Here is a 15,471-nt window from a genome sequence, read left to right as displayed (position 1 = left end):
TGGCAGTGACTCTTATGGCAATGCAAATGAAAAGCAGAGGGTTTAGGGCAAAGCCAGCATTTCCAAAAGAGTAAACTTGGCAAAGCAGATCAGCTTATGGCTTCTTACTGTCAGGAATGGTGGATGCATGTGTTTCTACATATAATAGTTATGCCCCTTTTTCAATTTGGGGTGCCCTGTAGTAGAAAGAGGTACCCTGTATCTATTTAGTGCCTGTGCAAACTTCCTATATAGTTATCAGCATGCTGCAGCCTCATGAAGATCAGGTCTATTACTGAAGTCTATTCTGCCTGCGCCTATTCACGCCATGATCCTGCCTTTGTGACTAATAAGAGCGAGAAGTAAAAGTAAGTAGGCTTTTAGTGTGATTCTGACATATGCTGATGAACAATTAGTCTTCTCTGCACCCCATCCGCTCTCAAAAATGAGGTCTTCTCTGTTTTGCTGGTGCATTGAAACTTCCTTTCACATTTTGTTAGCACAATAACCTGAGCCAAAATCCTCACATACACCTCCTGTTCCTTCATCCTGTCTCTCTGCAGTATTTCTCTGTCAAGCCTCAGCTCTCCATTGCCCAAAGCCTTGTGGTTGTAACTATCTGGTATCTATGTGTCCAGATCATAAAATGCTTTTGAGTTCTCTCATGAAAAAGGAGTCAGGAATTTTTATTCTCTGAGGCAGGTTACCTTTGACTGAAATAGTCACAATGACAGAAAAGTGACACTACTAGCTAATAAATAGGTCTACTTCTTGAAAAAGTGCCATATAGGTGGCTACTGTGCTGGCAGCGATCTCTGAGCTACTCTATGGCACAGCATGGCCATTTGCTCTGAAGTTTCCCAGATTTAGAAAAAAGGCTGCTTCAGTGTGGCTTGCACAAACACTTTCATCACGTTAAAAACTATTACTCAATGTCAGCAGCCTATAAAGCTGTAATTCCTCAAAACGTTTGTTTTTATGGGGAAGACAGAAAGTGAGATTCAGAGCGCCTCTGTTTTTTTTTCTAAAGGTAGAAAAAAAATAAAAATCCAGCCACGTCTTACTGTATAACACCTTGGTGACTTTTATAGTGGGGAAGCTAACGTACCCCTAGCTCCAGCAGTGTGAATAAGTCATTATGGGAAATTAGGAAGAAAAGATACATTTCCCCATATAGAAGAGCTCTTCACTATCAGATTATATTTAGACAGGTGTATGTCATCTCTGTGTATGTGCATAAAGAGAGCCATTTAAGCAGAAATCTTGTGGAAAAGTAGATATAATGGTACGGCAGAATAAAAGCCCTGTAGGGATCTCATTTATCTGTTGATGGTATATTGCATTTTATTTGTGAAAGCGGATGCTGATTATAAAGCAGAGGTCTTCAGCGGGAGAGAGGGTGAGGCTGTTGTGAATCCTATTCTGCTTCATATATATGTGTATAAAAAATGGTAATGAAAAATATACAGTCACATATTGACCTGCTTGGCTCCAGGGGCTGTGATAATCCTTCAGTGTTGGAATTTAATGGCAGTGTTTTAATGGTGTCTTTATACTCGCGGGGTTTCATATACCTGTAAAACTTGCAGTCCTGCTCCCTGATCCATCACTGCTGAGAAGATTGATTTGCCGTACTTGGTGGCAGTGTGCCTGCTGCTCTCTCTCTCCCTCTCTCTTTTTCTTTATTTCTCCTTCTCAGTTTATGCAAAACCAATCTGAACACTTACATTTTTGCCAGCGTGGATCTAGATTCATAGCAAATCTGCCTGCTGAGCTAGGAGGAAACACAGGACTCCTTTCATTCCTAAAACGCCATGCCTCTTTCCACATTATTTGAGGCTGGTGGGGACTGGCCTGGAACTGACATTTCTCCTAGCCTGGAGACCTGTGGATCCACAGCAGACTTCTCCAACGCCTTCATGCCAGTGGGTCTGTCATGGCACGGGTGGCATGGAGGGAGCCACAGCCGCCTTTTCTCTGTGGCTGTAGCCCTCTGGGAAATGTGTTGGCCAGCTGCTTACCTGCATCATAGCCAAATCCTGCTCCTAGGTGCCCTGGTGCTTCCTCCTTAGTGTACGTCTTTAGTGAGAGCTTGAAGGTTGACTTTAGCACCATGGGTGTAGTTAAGGTCAAAGAATTAGTAGACGGACCTTCTTACCAGGAGTCATTAGGATGTTGCTTTGAAAAAAACTCACTTGTAAATATATATCTCTATATAGCTGTACATAAAAGATATCCTGGAAAATGTTGGATTGAGTGAGTCTAATTTACAAGCCCTTTCTCTTCCAGTCTATTATTCACTTCAGTAGCATCAGCTGGATAAATCAATAAGCTCTTTCATCAGACTGCCTGTGCTCCAGCAAAGAGCAGCAGTCTGCACCACTATCGATTTCTGTGGGGATAAAAACTGTGGAGCTTTCTCCATCCCTTGTAATTACAGTATTTTACACCCAAAGCTCTAGTTTGTGCTTACCACTAACTGTGGCATTTCTCGTGCAACTCTGCTGTCACATTTATTCAGACTAATGATCTTGCTAGTACACACATACGCTCCCTTATCCAGTAGTTAGTATTTTTCTGTTAACATGAAAGGATGAACAGTCATTAAACTAGAGAGCCTGCAGAGAGACAGCAGGCTGAATTGAAGAAGAAAAGCAGCTGTAGTGAAAATTCAGGACGGTCATTGCTATTTTAAGTTTCCAGATACACAATATTGCCTAGCAGGTCCCATTATAACAATTTCATAATTCCCATAATACCATTAATATGATCTTCCGGAACAAAATATGCTGTAGGTGTAAGAAGAATTGGCTGGTTACCACCCACGCTAGTTGCATTATTGCCTCCAAAGTTGCATTATTTCCCATTTGAAGTATGAGTACTGTGGTAAATACTTCAGTGCAAGGAACAACACTTTTAAAGGCACGCACTGCATCTCACAGGGGATCTCTATAAACTGAAACACTGCAATTAGCCCTCCACTCACCCCACCTAATGACTTTGGTGGGTGTTCTGAGTGGGAACCAAGAAAGCGAAGCACTCCACCGCTGGCTCAACTTCAGCACAAGTAGTTCCCTTCACTAGATCACAAATATGTTTAAAGCAATGTACAAGGGGAAGTGCTTTGCTGGGCCCAGTCTGGAATGACTGCGAGATCATGTGTGTGGTACCAAACAGACGCTAGAAGTCCCTGGCGGGCCAAATTCTGCTTTGCGTTATGTGTAAAATGCTGCTGGTAATCAGGAAGAGGTGGGCAACCTATGAAAAGAGTTAGCTGTGTTGCATGGTTATGTTAAAGGCTTATTACACGAGTCGTGACGTGCAGCTGTCATGTTCACAGCATGTCACCTGTGTCCTTTCTGTTGAGGAACTGAAGTGACAGTGTTCAGATCTGTATTGTCCCTGTCCTGAATAAATAAGTAAATAAATAAGTACAGAAAGTCCATAGGCGTGAGGTTGGTGCCTGTGCATGCTGGCAAAGCTGTTGGTCTTTTCTGAAATCATGCCTGTGATACGCAGGGTTGGCACTAGCACAGTCACAGGAAGACAACCAGTGCCCCTTCTTCAGCTCACTCTTGGCTTTAGTAGACCACTGTGGCTTTCCATAAAAGGCTGGCTAAGTTGTGCTTTCAATTTTTTCCAAAACACAGGGCTAGCTATCCTACAGCAGCAAGGCAATACTGAAGCACATGTAGTCGCTTGAGGACTATGGATTATATAGTTACATAAATAGTACTTTTGCTCTGTGTAGTAAAAACTGTTTGCTTTATACAGTCTAACAATATGGAATACAAATCCATCATTGAATAGGGCCAAAAGGAAATTTCCACTTGTGAATCATTGCCAAGTGTCATCAGATCCAGTGTGGACTTTTCCTTTGTTGCTTGGATTTAAATAAATGAGCATGAAAAGACTGAAACGTGCTGCTATTGCTAAAGAATGGAAGAAAAGATTCAAAAGATCTTCATCCGTCGTCTGGGCTAACTCTCGGGTCACTTTGGTTCTCTCCCTGCATGTAGCTTAACTACTTGGAAATTCAAATAGCGGATACACCACTTGAGAAAAAGGCACCTATACCATGGTGAAGATGTTATTATCAGACTAGTAATTCCATTCCTTGTTAAAAAAAGGTTGCCTTCTAGTCGAGAGTGAATTGATGTGAAATGATGTCGGCAAATCTGTATTTGCTGAGCACTTTGAAATCCTCGTCTGAAAGGCAGTATGAAGTTCATAAGGTTCCCTCTTACAAAGATAGTGCCTAAGCAAGTGAGAAGATGCAGTTTGTCATGCTTGTGCACAAAATGGTTAACTGCTGCCCTTTTCCAGTCTCATGCCTGTTTATACACAGATCTTGAGTAGAAAGCAAGGTTAACCTGATACTAACATCTCTTTCTTCCCAAAACATATATATTCTGCACATGCCCGGCTTGTTTAACATAACATGCCAGAACCTCTGATGGAATAAGCATTCATTTCCCTTTTTGGCTTGTTTTGAAAGCAGGCATTCAGGGAAGAATTACAGGGCAGAGCAGTTTGATGAGGACCTCTGGTCCTCCAGAGCAGATTAGTGTGCAAAGAGCAGGGGAATGTTTTCCAGACTCCAGAAGGTAAGCAAAGCTCTCTCAAGGGAGACTGCAACAGAAGCCTGTGTGTGCAGAGGAATGAAATAAACCCTTTTATTAAGAGCATGTGGGTCAAGAGAGAACTTCTAATATGTTCAGTCTGTCAGCCTAATGATATAGCCACCTGGCCTGTTTCGCTGAGCCCTTGCAGGGCGGGTTTCATTCATTTGAAGAATGCATCTCATCTGTTCCTAGAGGAAGTTTTCTGTAATATTGTTATTTGATATGAGTAAAGAGATGTGTCATTCTATTCTCAACCCCACTACTATGTAATGGTGTAGCAGCCAAGGGAGTTTATGCACACATCTCAGAATTACGACTCATCTTTATTTTTATTGTAGTGACATGAGAAATCCCCAGCTGAGAAGCGTCCACGGTCTGGTGGGCCCTCTGCAACTGAGAGCTCTTGCCTAGAAAACCTGCTGCTTGAAGCAGACAAAAGCATTGAGAAAATAGAAGTGCAGAGCCACGAGCAGAACCCAGGACACTGAAATCACTGTGTCTTACCCCTGTCAGTTCAGAAAGAGCTACCTCCACATTAATTTTAATGAAAGGCAAGTGCTCTAAGATCTCTAGGCTGTTCTCAAAAATCTGAACTAATTAAAAAATATTATAGGCATGCAGAGAGGAGAAAAACCCCAACCTTGTCCATCTGTAATTTTCATTCTTCTTAATTCCCTTGTTTTTTTTCTTTTATTCTTCCCTTATTCCTCTGCACATTAAAAAAAAAAAAAAAAAAAAAGTTACTCAGACAGATGAAAGAAAAAGGCAAAGCTTACAATAAAGTCTAACTGACACATTAACTTCACTGTAGAAAAAAACCCCAACCCATACAGTGACAGTAATGAGTGTTTATAGTTTCCTTACCATGTACAAAGGTGGGTATATTTCATGACTTTTGCTTTCCTGGCAGGGTGTCAGGCAGAGCAAGGTTACATGAGCAGCCCAAGGTTCATTAGGGAGTCAGTGACAGAATCAGGAGTAAAACTCAAGTGTTCTCTATTTCTAAACCTGTGTTCTACAAAAAGGACTACTAAAACATTGGCAGCATCCTTAAATGAAAACGCATGTTGGGGAAGGAAGTTTCTGTAGTTTGGGAAACGAACATTGAGCTGATCAGCTGATTCTGGAGTCTCTGGGATTTTTGAGGTTGTAAGCCAGGGAATACAAGTTACCTTGCCTGTAAGCTTACAGACCTGCCAAAGGTTTTGGTACCTGTCGCTGAACAATCATGTGGATAATTCATGTTTTCTATGAGCCTTTTTTCCCACCATTCCTAACAGTTTCAATCCCCTCTTCTAGATCCTCTTCCAGCTGTCACTTCCTTCACCTAGCTATTTGCCATGTGTCCTCTCTTCAGTGCTGCCCTATGTCCTTATTTCAGCCCTCCCTGTAACCTGTTTGCTCTTGTCCCGCTACAAATGCAAAACAAAGCAAACCCCAGGAAGTCTATTTAACATTCAGTCATTGCAAACGTGGAATTTGCAAATACATGATCTAGCAAATTGCAATGTTAGACATGTGTTTACTTTTGCTGTCAAATGTGCATAACAAACCCAATGTTAAGGTTCTGTGCTTCTAAGATACTAAAGACTGACATAAGATTTAGCCAAAAGGTCAAAGTCCTTAAATGTAAAAGACTGCAAAAAAAGATTTGTCAAAATTGCCTATTCTAATCCACATCAAATTTTAGCAACAAGTTATCCTACTCTTCCATCTTCCCCCACTCCCATATAGATGACATGCATGTTTAAACTCCAGCAAGACCTTTCTAACAATGTTAACAAAATGTCAGAAATCTAATTTAAAATGAAAACATAGTTGCAATCTTAATTATAGGATATTATAAACTCCTGTTCAAGGACAGAACAAGAGAGGCTCCCCATTTAACCTACCCACTCAGGAAAGATCTGAGATAATACCCAAGTAAATAATCAGTCACAAAACCTCAAGCTCCCTGTTTATTAGCCCACCCTGAACATGCCAATAATTAGTCCGTTAGAAGGAAAATAAATTACTGCGCATTATCTCTGGGATGCCTGATATCATATCTGACCTTCAGCATCATTACTGGAGACATGAAGGTCTTTCTTTAGAATAGCAAATACAGGAAGAAGCTGGGCACATTCTGTCTGAGAGTTTTTTGCAGCTCCAGGGACTTTGTTGGTTTTGTTTTTGTTTTTGTGTTTTTTTTTTTTTAATTTTTAACCACCCCAAATAAGGTATAAGACATCACATCTTCTTGTTTATGTGCTGGAGCTCCTGGGAAATAGCAGGGGAGAGAAACAATTAACAGCAATTACAATTCAAAGATTATTGTTAATATTTCTCCTGTGGTAAATTTGCATTAGCAACATGTTAAGTGAACATGAAACCTTAACGCTGAACAGTCAGAACATGGGGTTTACTCCAAGGTTCCTCTTGTACCATTAACTCTGCCCCATTGTAGAAAAGGAAGTACTGGAAGCTTGTGCAGTCACAGTCTCTGGACAGTGGGACCTGCACAGAACAATTTAAAACTCCTGAATGTCAAATTAAGTCTTCTAAATTCCTTCTCCTAACATCAGAATATGTGACTGCTTGTCCATCATAGGGACTAGACGGAAACGTATAGCATTGCAATGCATCTGAATTAACATGTTGAAAGCCCTTGAAAGTCTTTTTTGAAAGTGTCTTTTGAAAGCTTTGAGCCTTTGGATGTTGTATTGATCATCTAGAATTTCCTTTAAAAATAATAAAGAAACTCAGTAAGCTGGTGCTAGCTGTAGGATTGCTGAGAGGTAATGGTGAGCTAGGTAAGGCAAAAGGAGGCATAAGATGGAAACAGGACTAGTAATAGAAGGTCACGACTACAGTCACGGCACTGCACACACTGCAGGGGCACGTGCCTTTTTTCTTCTTTGTCTCAAAAATGTCTTTTTATAATGGAATTCAGAATTGCTGGATGTGTCTTCCCAGGAGTGCAGAGTTTTACAAAATCTGAAATTGGACTGACTTTGAATTGAGAATGGCATTTTACAGGAAAAGGGAGAGAAACTGAATTTCTAGAACCTGGAATTTGGAAAGAGCAATATATACTTTTTTTTTAACCCATTGAGGTCCATTGAACAAAAATCAACAAAACAAAACCAAATAAAAAAAATTATTAGGGTTCTTAACCCAATTTTATTCAAACTTTTCAGGATAATTTCCAAGACTGAGACTGATTATAGAAAATTTCAGAAAAAGCTAAAGATTTTAAATAAAATTCTGAGCTGGGGAAAAGAGGAAGATAACTGAATTAATGCTGAAAGAAGCCCTCATCATGGGAATTAAGAACAGAAGCAATTGGGTGCATGTTGCTTGGGACTGGTATGGAAAAAATGACCAGCTTGCTGGCTTTGAGTTATTAAATACTGGAACTCATTTGACGTGTATGTATCACAGAGAAACAAAGGGTTGTTTCAGGAAACTCTCATGTCACAATGTATGCACTGCATACCTACTTTACATCCTCTAAGAAGCGCTTCCTTCAAATTTTAGGCATCTGCATGTGAGAATTAGTCTCTGTTCGTCTGTCCATCATAGCTCTGTTGTTCAGAGCCTGTTGCCAGCAAGAGCTTAGTCCTACTTCAGTGTCGCTACACTGGATAGAGCCATCAAAGTAGAGAAAGAAAGGCAGCAGTTGAATGCATGCCTTCTTCTTTTCTTAGAGGCGATTTAAGGGCATTGACTTTGGAGCCAGAAGGGGGATAAGTGCTGTTACAATATGTTATGCTCAGTCTGTTGAGTTCATTGCAACAGGATGTTATTGAGACATGTCATGTGGCTAGGCTTTCAAAAGGGCCGCGTAATTACGTGACCTTAGCTCCTTTTGAAACTGCTACATAGAGGGTAAAGTAAAGAACATTTATAGATTAGAAGCAAGTGGTGCCGGATTAAAATATGATGCATTAAAGGAACAAGCAGTTATGGTGTGCTTTATGCAATCTTCACTTTATTAAGTGAAAGTGGATGTCTCCAACTCTCACTGACCTTGATACAGTCTCAAAATATATCATTAACTGTGACCTCAGCAGCTGATGGTATAAAGCAATTTCTTAGCAGGAAAATTGTAAATATTTTTGTAATTATGACCCAAACTCTATAAGCCCTAGTAAATAAGTGCCCAGAAAGATCACCTTCAGCTACTCCACCATCTTACCCAGTTACTTGCTGGGAAGAGGGAAAGGAGCTGGGGAAAATACAAATGGAAAACTGTGAATTCTTCTGTCTCGTGAATATTTTATTTTCTGCAAGCAACAGAGTAAAATATTTTCATAATCTGATCAATTCACTCTAAAATTGATATCCATTAATACAAATTCAGCATGACTAGAAAACTAGCAAAAATCTATTAAGGACCAAAAAGGGGAGACACTTACAAAATTCCGTCTGCGTGAAGTCGTGACCTAGTGTTTTATACCACAGAGATAAAAGTTGTCTTTAAAACATGCCAGTTCGCAGACCAAGGCAGTATATTCCCAGGGCTTTGTACGTAAAATCAAACGCAGGATTTCAGGATGCCCATTGTCATGATACTGAGTTCCCAGTCTGAGCACCATGTATGTGTATATATGCCCATGAATATGCTGAAGGGTATATTCTTCCCCAGCGGAAAAAAGAAAGCTTAGAAAAGTTATTTTGGTGACTATTTGGTGACACTGTATTTCAGTTTCAGTCTCAAGGGAGTCAGTGCCATAATCTCTACACAATCTTTCATAGGTCTGAGATTCTCCATTCCCAAATGCTTCATTTTTCCCGAACTTGGCGGAAGGTTTATCTACTCCTCCCAAGGAAAATTGCAGCAGATGAATTCATGCTGTAAAAAGGGTCAGCCTGCGTATTTGTCAAAGCTAACCCCCCTAAGGCAGATGATCCCACACATGCAGATATGCTGAAGGCCATTCATCCACAGAGACTTGCCGTTGTGTCTCCTGTGGCCTCTGGCACAAATGTGTTTCCAGAAGGTCAGAGCAAGACATGTGGGACCAGAATGCTCAGGCTAGACTTCCAATGTTGGGGATCATCTGCCTTCCCAAACTGCACCAAACTAATTAAATGAGCTTCAAAATCTATTTAGTTAAATGGTCACAATTTCCCAAATCAGTGCAAGTGTGACTGATGCTGAAATTGAGTTAAACTAAATTGATAAAAAGCCTGCTGAAGTCTTTTCTATATACCAACGTCAGATTGGTTTATCTTTCCAGTACAACCTGACATATTCACCCTTCTCCACTTTTCCCAGTGTGTTACATCATTAAGTGCTTAAATTGCTCTTCACATGCTTTATAGAAAGAGAGTAGGCAATGCCTACGTAATGCACCTTTATAATGATACATCTGCATTTGTACAAAGGATTTGTGCCAGTATAATTACTTTAGTTAAAAAAAGCCCACCTTTAGCACTTAATACAAGCACTTCCACAGGGACAAAAAATGTATTTACAAGCCTAAAGTGGAATATAAAGTAGAATGCATGGAGAAACATCAACTTAATTAAAGGCTTTTTAATGAATGCATTTACCATGCAATTACAGTAGTGCAATTTCTGTGCGTTAACCTAAGCCTCCAGCTGATTCTCCGGGTACGACATAGGGTGAGGTACTTGTAAAATGAGGGAAACAAATACCAACTTTTGGTAAGCCTGTGAGAGCCTCAAATAGGAGGCACTATGCAAGTGTAAAGTATGATTATTACTATTTTACTCATCCAGCAATAAGTTACACAACAAAACATCAAAAGCCCCTTTGAAAATGTACATTTCCCAACAAGCTGGAGGAAGAAGCTTAAATTACTTTTCTCAAAGCAAGTAGCTCACTGTGAAACCAGCTGCTCTGAGTGTGAGTCAGCAGCCCCAGCAGCCATCCCAGAGTCAAACCCACCAGCACCTTTCTAAATTCACCCTCATTAAAAATTTTGATGATCCTGCTAGAAGTCCCTCAGGTATTTGCCAAGCAGCGCTGTTGATACAAGGAGGGGGAAAAAAAAAAAAAAAAAACCAAAACACAAGAAAAAGATCTCTTTTCACTGCTGTTACTTTGAAGAGAGGAGGGAAGTCATTCTTCATTATTTCAGTTACTAATCCCAGCAGGTTTGCATCATTATCTGATGAAAATGTCCTTTCTCATTGTTTGAAGGTGTAGTCAGAGGGACCAGCGTGAAAGCCAACTTTCTAAAGAGTGTTATACCTGTGCTCTTGTGCTGGGAGCATAGCAATAATCCTACCTCCTGCCCAGCCACCACCACCAGAGCATGGCTGCAAGCCTTCCTCTTACCCCTGCCACTGCAACGTCCACTTTCTTTTGGAAGAGCACTTTCATGACAAAGGGGTGTTTCAAAGTAGTTTTATTCTAAAAAGTCCTGCCCGAACGGCAGAAGGCATCTGTAGTTGCCATGTTTGAGTGATCTCTGACAAATGTGTTTAATTTGCAAGTGCAAATGGAGCTGGCGTTTGACCAGCGGACAGCTAGGGTTGCCAGCTTGGCTGGGATGCTGAAAGTCAGCCCAAGGTAAGGTCTCTGCTAGCTTCAGCCAGGGAAGCCTGCCTACATACTGTGAGAAAACAGGGTTGTATGACCACCACAGCATATCTTGTGTAGTGCCATAACCTCAACAAGGACTTTACACCCAGCATGAGTGGCCATCTATCCATCCACAGCCAGGTTGGTCAGCTGTGACTCTTGGCCCTCAGCAAAAAATTGGCATGCCATGACTCAAATGCATCTCACTCAGCAGCCCTTACCCTTTCCACCTTGTCCATGCCTTCTTTCTATGTAAAAACCACATGTTTTTCAGGCTGAAAATGTGTCCTTGCAGACACATGTGCAAACTGGGCTATGTTTGCATGGAAACAGTTGGCTGGAGTTGGATGCTTGGTTCAGTTTGCAGCACATACAGGAGAATAAAATCAAGCTCACTTTAGTAAGCATGTTGGTTTGCAAGGCTAATGGAAGCAGCAAACAGTATCCTCGCCTCATTCTCCTGTTTTAACAGATGTGCCTTTGAATACATACACAAAAGATTTCTGTTGAAGAAACTGGTGTCACTCTTACGTAGCTGCAAGGATGCTCTCTGTAGTTGTCAGTAAAAGAATCTATGCAAACTTGTAAAACACAAATAAGTATTTGTGACAGAGTCTATAAAGAGGTTGCAATGAGGTAAATTTCTTTTAGAGTATTTGAGGACCACACTTGTTTACTTTGCTGAAAAGACTTGAATTTGGATTTCCATTTTCCTGGGAGGAGAGAATGCTTTCAATAATATCACAGCTAATCCAGTACTTTGTGCCCATTGAGTGGCAGTTGCTAGATCACTTCAGATGTGGCAGGAATGAGGCACAACCTGGAATGCAAAACTCACCAGCTGAAATGCAATGTAAGGAGAGAGGAGTAGCCTTTGCAACTGCACGGGTGAGTTTGAGCTCCGTGGGTGATGCAGAGCCGGGAGATGCATGCTGCCCCATGCCAGCTGGCTCCGCTGAGAACATGCTGGGGCACATGAAGTGCAGAGAGATGTCCTCAGCTTTCCCAGTGGATTTGAGTATGAGGCAAAAAGGTGTTTGGAGATGCAGCCAGCTTAAATTCCACCTTGTCCTTGTGCCTTGTATTTCCTGCTGGCTGCCTCTCAGTCTCCAGAGACTTCTCGCCAAAGGAAATATTGGCCACAAGGCTATAGCTGAAATTGAGGTTGACTAAATATGGGCCTCAGCATTCATCTGGGGAGCAAGTGGGGAGTAACTAGGGTACTGTAAATTCATGCCCACACTTGCTAAGCACTCACTCAAGCCCTCAGAAGTTGCTTACCTGACTTTTTATGGCCAATACTTGGAGTGCACTGGTAGAAGTAGGAAGCAGTTATTACGAAAGATTGAGTATGTGTGCTGAGAGTACGCATAGGTGAACTTGCCTCAAAGAACCAAATAAATGAATGTAAGAACATAATATTTCTAAAAGCAATTATAAGGCTAGAATCATTGCTGTGAAATAAAGTTTTAAATAGATATTACAGGCAATATAGTCTGTCCCATGATGCCTCAAAAAACCCATCACCATCAAAAAGCAGCTCTTCTTGCTCTGGTGTGGTAGGTTGACCTTGGCTGCATGCCAGGCGCCCACCAAAGCCGCTCCATCACTCCTCCTCCTTAGCTGGAGAGGGGAGAGAAAATATAACAAAAAGCTCATGGGTCGAAGTAAGGACAGGGAGAGATCACTCTGCAATTACCATCACAGGCAAAACAGACTCAACTTGGGAAAAAATAATTTAATTTATTGCCAATCATATCAGAGAAGGGTAATGAGAAATAAACCCAAATCTTAAACCACCTTACCCCACCCCTATGCCCACCCCTTCTTTCCAGGCTTAACTTTACTCACAGTTTTCTCTACCTCCTTCCCCCAGTGGTGCAGGGGGACGGGGAGTCGGGGTTGGGGTCAGTTCATCACACGTTTTCTCTGTCACTCCTTCCTCCTCAAGGGGAGGACTCCTCACTCGTCCCCTGCTCCAGCGTGGGGTCCCTCCCATGGGAGACAGTCCTCCATGAACTTCTCCAACGTGAGTCCTTCCCATGGGCTGCAGTCCTTCACGAACGGCTCAAGCATGTGTCCCTTCCACGGGTGCAGGACTTCAGGCACAGACTGCTCCAGCGTGGGTCCCCTACAGGGTCACAAGTCCTGTCAGAAAACCTGCTCCAGCATGGGCTCCTCTCTCCACAGATCCACAGGTCCTGCCAAGAGCCTGCTCCAGTGCGGGCTTTCCACAGGGTCACAGCCTCCTTTGGGCACCCACCTTCTCCAGCGTGGGGTCCTCCCCAGGCTGCAGGTGGATATCTGCTCCACCATGGACCTCCATGGACTGCAGGGGGACAGCCTGCCTCACCGTGGTCTTCACCACGGGCTGCAGGGGAATCTCTGCTCCGGCACCTGGAGCACCTCCTCCCCCTCCTTCTTCACTAACCTGGGTGTCTGCAGGGCTGTTTCTCTCACATATTCTCACTCCTCTCCTCCCGCTGCAATTGTGCAGGTTTGGTTTTTTTTTTTTTTCCCCCCTTCTTAAATCTGTTATCCCAGAGGCGCTACCACTATCGCTGATGGGCTCGGCCTTGGCCAACAGCGGGTCCATCTTGGAGCCAGCTGGCATTGACTCCGTTGGACACAGGGGAAGCTTCTAGCAGCTTCTCACAGAAGCCACCCCTGTAACATCCCTGCTACCAAAACCTTGCCCGCAAACCCAATACAGCTGGTATTTCAGTTAAGGTAACCTTTATGCAATGGTTAATGTCTGGAAACTTTGGGCGGAAGTGTGTCTATACCTGTGATTGGGATAGACTATATCTTCATTAGCAAGCAGTGCAGCAAAGCAGGGAGAGCTATGTGAAGCACAACAGATGCCAAGCACCCAAATTCAGCATTTCTGGGATTTGGGGATTATTACTCTGGTCTGCCTGTAATGTGGTCCTATGCATTAGGCACGCACCAGGAGTGCATTTTCCAGTTTCATTTCACCTGCAGGGAGTCCTTGGCTGTGCAAGCTCCTTGCAGTGCAATCCAAGGAGAGGGGGTGAAATTCCCTTCAAAAGCACTGAAGGGAAGGTGATGGAGGAAAGGTACCTTCTGTCTTACACCAACTCTAATCCCGTCCCTGACAGCGACTCCCCCACTTACTTTGGATTTGTCACTTACCTTTCCAGCAGGATGGGATTTCAGCATTTCACTCATTTCCCATATGGACGGAAAGCAGCTGGGAGATGCTTCGCGAGTTCATAGGACTCATGCAAACTAAGCAGCTCCAGCGTGCTGTGCTGTAGGAGCTGCAGAAAGAAAAGACAAAGGAAACGATCTCTCTTATTTATCCGTTCCGAAATACAGCTGTAAATTGTGTTATGATTTTGTCGATATATGGTGCTTGCAAAGATTTCAAATAAATAATGTTATGACCCCAGGGGCCTTATTGATTTTGTAATAATTTCGAAGAGAAGCCACTCAGTTTCTTGTTTGCTGACAAATTCTCTGCTCCCTGAGGAATTCCTATTGAACATGTATTAAAGACAGGATAAAATAATTCCAGGGAAATACAGAGAGAGGGCTTTGTGCATGGACTCTGCTTGGCAAATGGGTATTTAACCTCTGACCACTGACGACAGGTCTCCTTTAGGTCTATTGGATCAACAGCAAGCTACTATAATTAAATAAAAAAACTGTTTAGAGCCTCACCGAACATGTCCTGGGAATTAAAGCATATGGCAGGGATAGGGAAAAAAGACTTTCCATATGCTAATGACCCTTGATGTCTGAAATAAATTAGATCCATTAGAGTTTATGCTCAATAAAAGAAAGACTTTAAGCACTCCAAAGTTAGTGACTCGAGACCGATTTTGGCTTAGAAATTCAATCTGCCTGCTTATTAATTCTTAGTAAGGCTCTGGAGGAGACAGGGGATGCAAAATCATAATTCTGTGCTGTATCAGAATTTTAAAGTGCCATCAGTTTCTTTTCCTCCTTTTTTTTAATTAAACCATTTTTCATGCTTCCCTTTTTTGTTCTCCTCATTAATTTGATTTTGTTCCCATTTTTGTTTAATTTCTTTCTTTTTAAGGTTTCATTTATCCTATTTCAACTGAACAGAGAACGCAGAATGAATATGGATTTTCTTGTAAGTTTAATGTTTGATTTTACGTTCCTGGGTGCTAATTTGATGCTGTTCCTTGGGTCAAGCTTTAGTGTTACACCAGCTCTGTGTGACTAGGCAAAGAGGAACCTATTCGGCAGAGTAAGTGGCATGCTGCTTGCTTGACAGCAGTCGCAGTGTTTCTCTGTCAGCGGGTTGCCACAGAATGATAACAGCCCTTATGCACG

At 42.1% G+C, this 15,471-nt stretch overlaps 1 protein-coding gene across 2 annotated transcripts in view; it reads left to right on the top strand.

The window, feature by feature from the left end:
- UNC5C (unc-5 netrin receptor C) overlaps positions 1–15,471 on the top strand; it is a 268,557-nt gene that overhangs the window by 217,154 nt on the left and 35,932 nt on the right. The window contains exon 8 of one of the 2 annotated variants that reach the window (XM_030019883.2): positions 15,212–15,268. The exons of the other annotated variant lie outside the window; for it this stretch is intronic. Within the exon in view, the coding sequence (XP_029875743.1) occupies positions 15,212–15,268 (57 nt within the window). The remainder of the gene's footprint in view (positions 1–15,211; positions 15,269–15,471) is intronic. 2 annotated transcript variants of the gene reach the window in all.

The sequence above is a fragment of the Aquila chrysaetos genome, chromosome 1 (genome assembly GCF_900496995.4).
Source record: "Aquila chrysaetos chrysaetos chromosome 1, bAquChr1.4, whole genome shotgun sequence".
Taxonomy (NCBI): domain Eukaryota; kingdom Metazoa; phylum Chordata; class Aves; order Accipitriformes; family Accipitridae; genus Aquila; species Aquila chrysaetos.
Note: the sequence above shows the minus strand (reverse complement) of the source record. Positions and strands in the feature narration are given on the sequence as shown.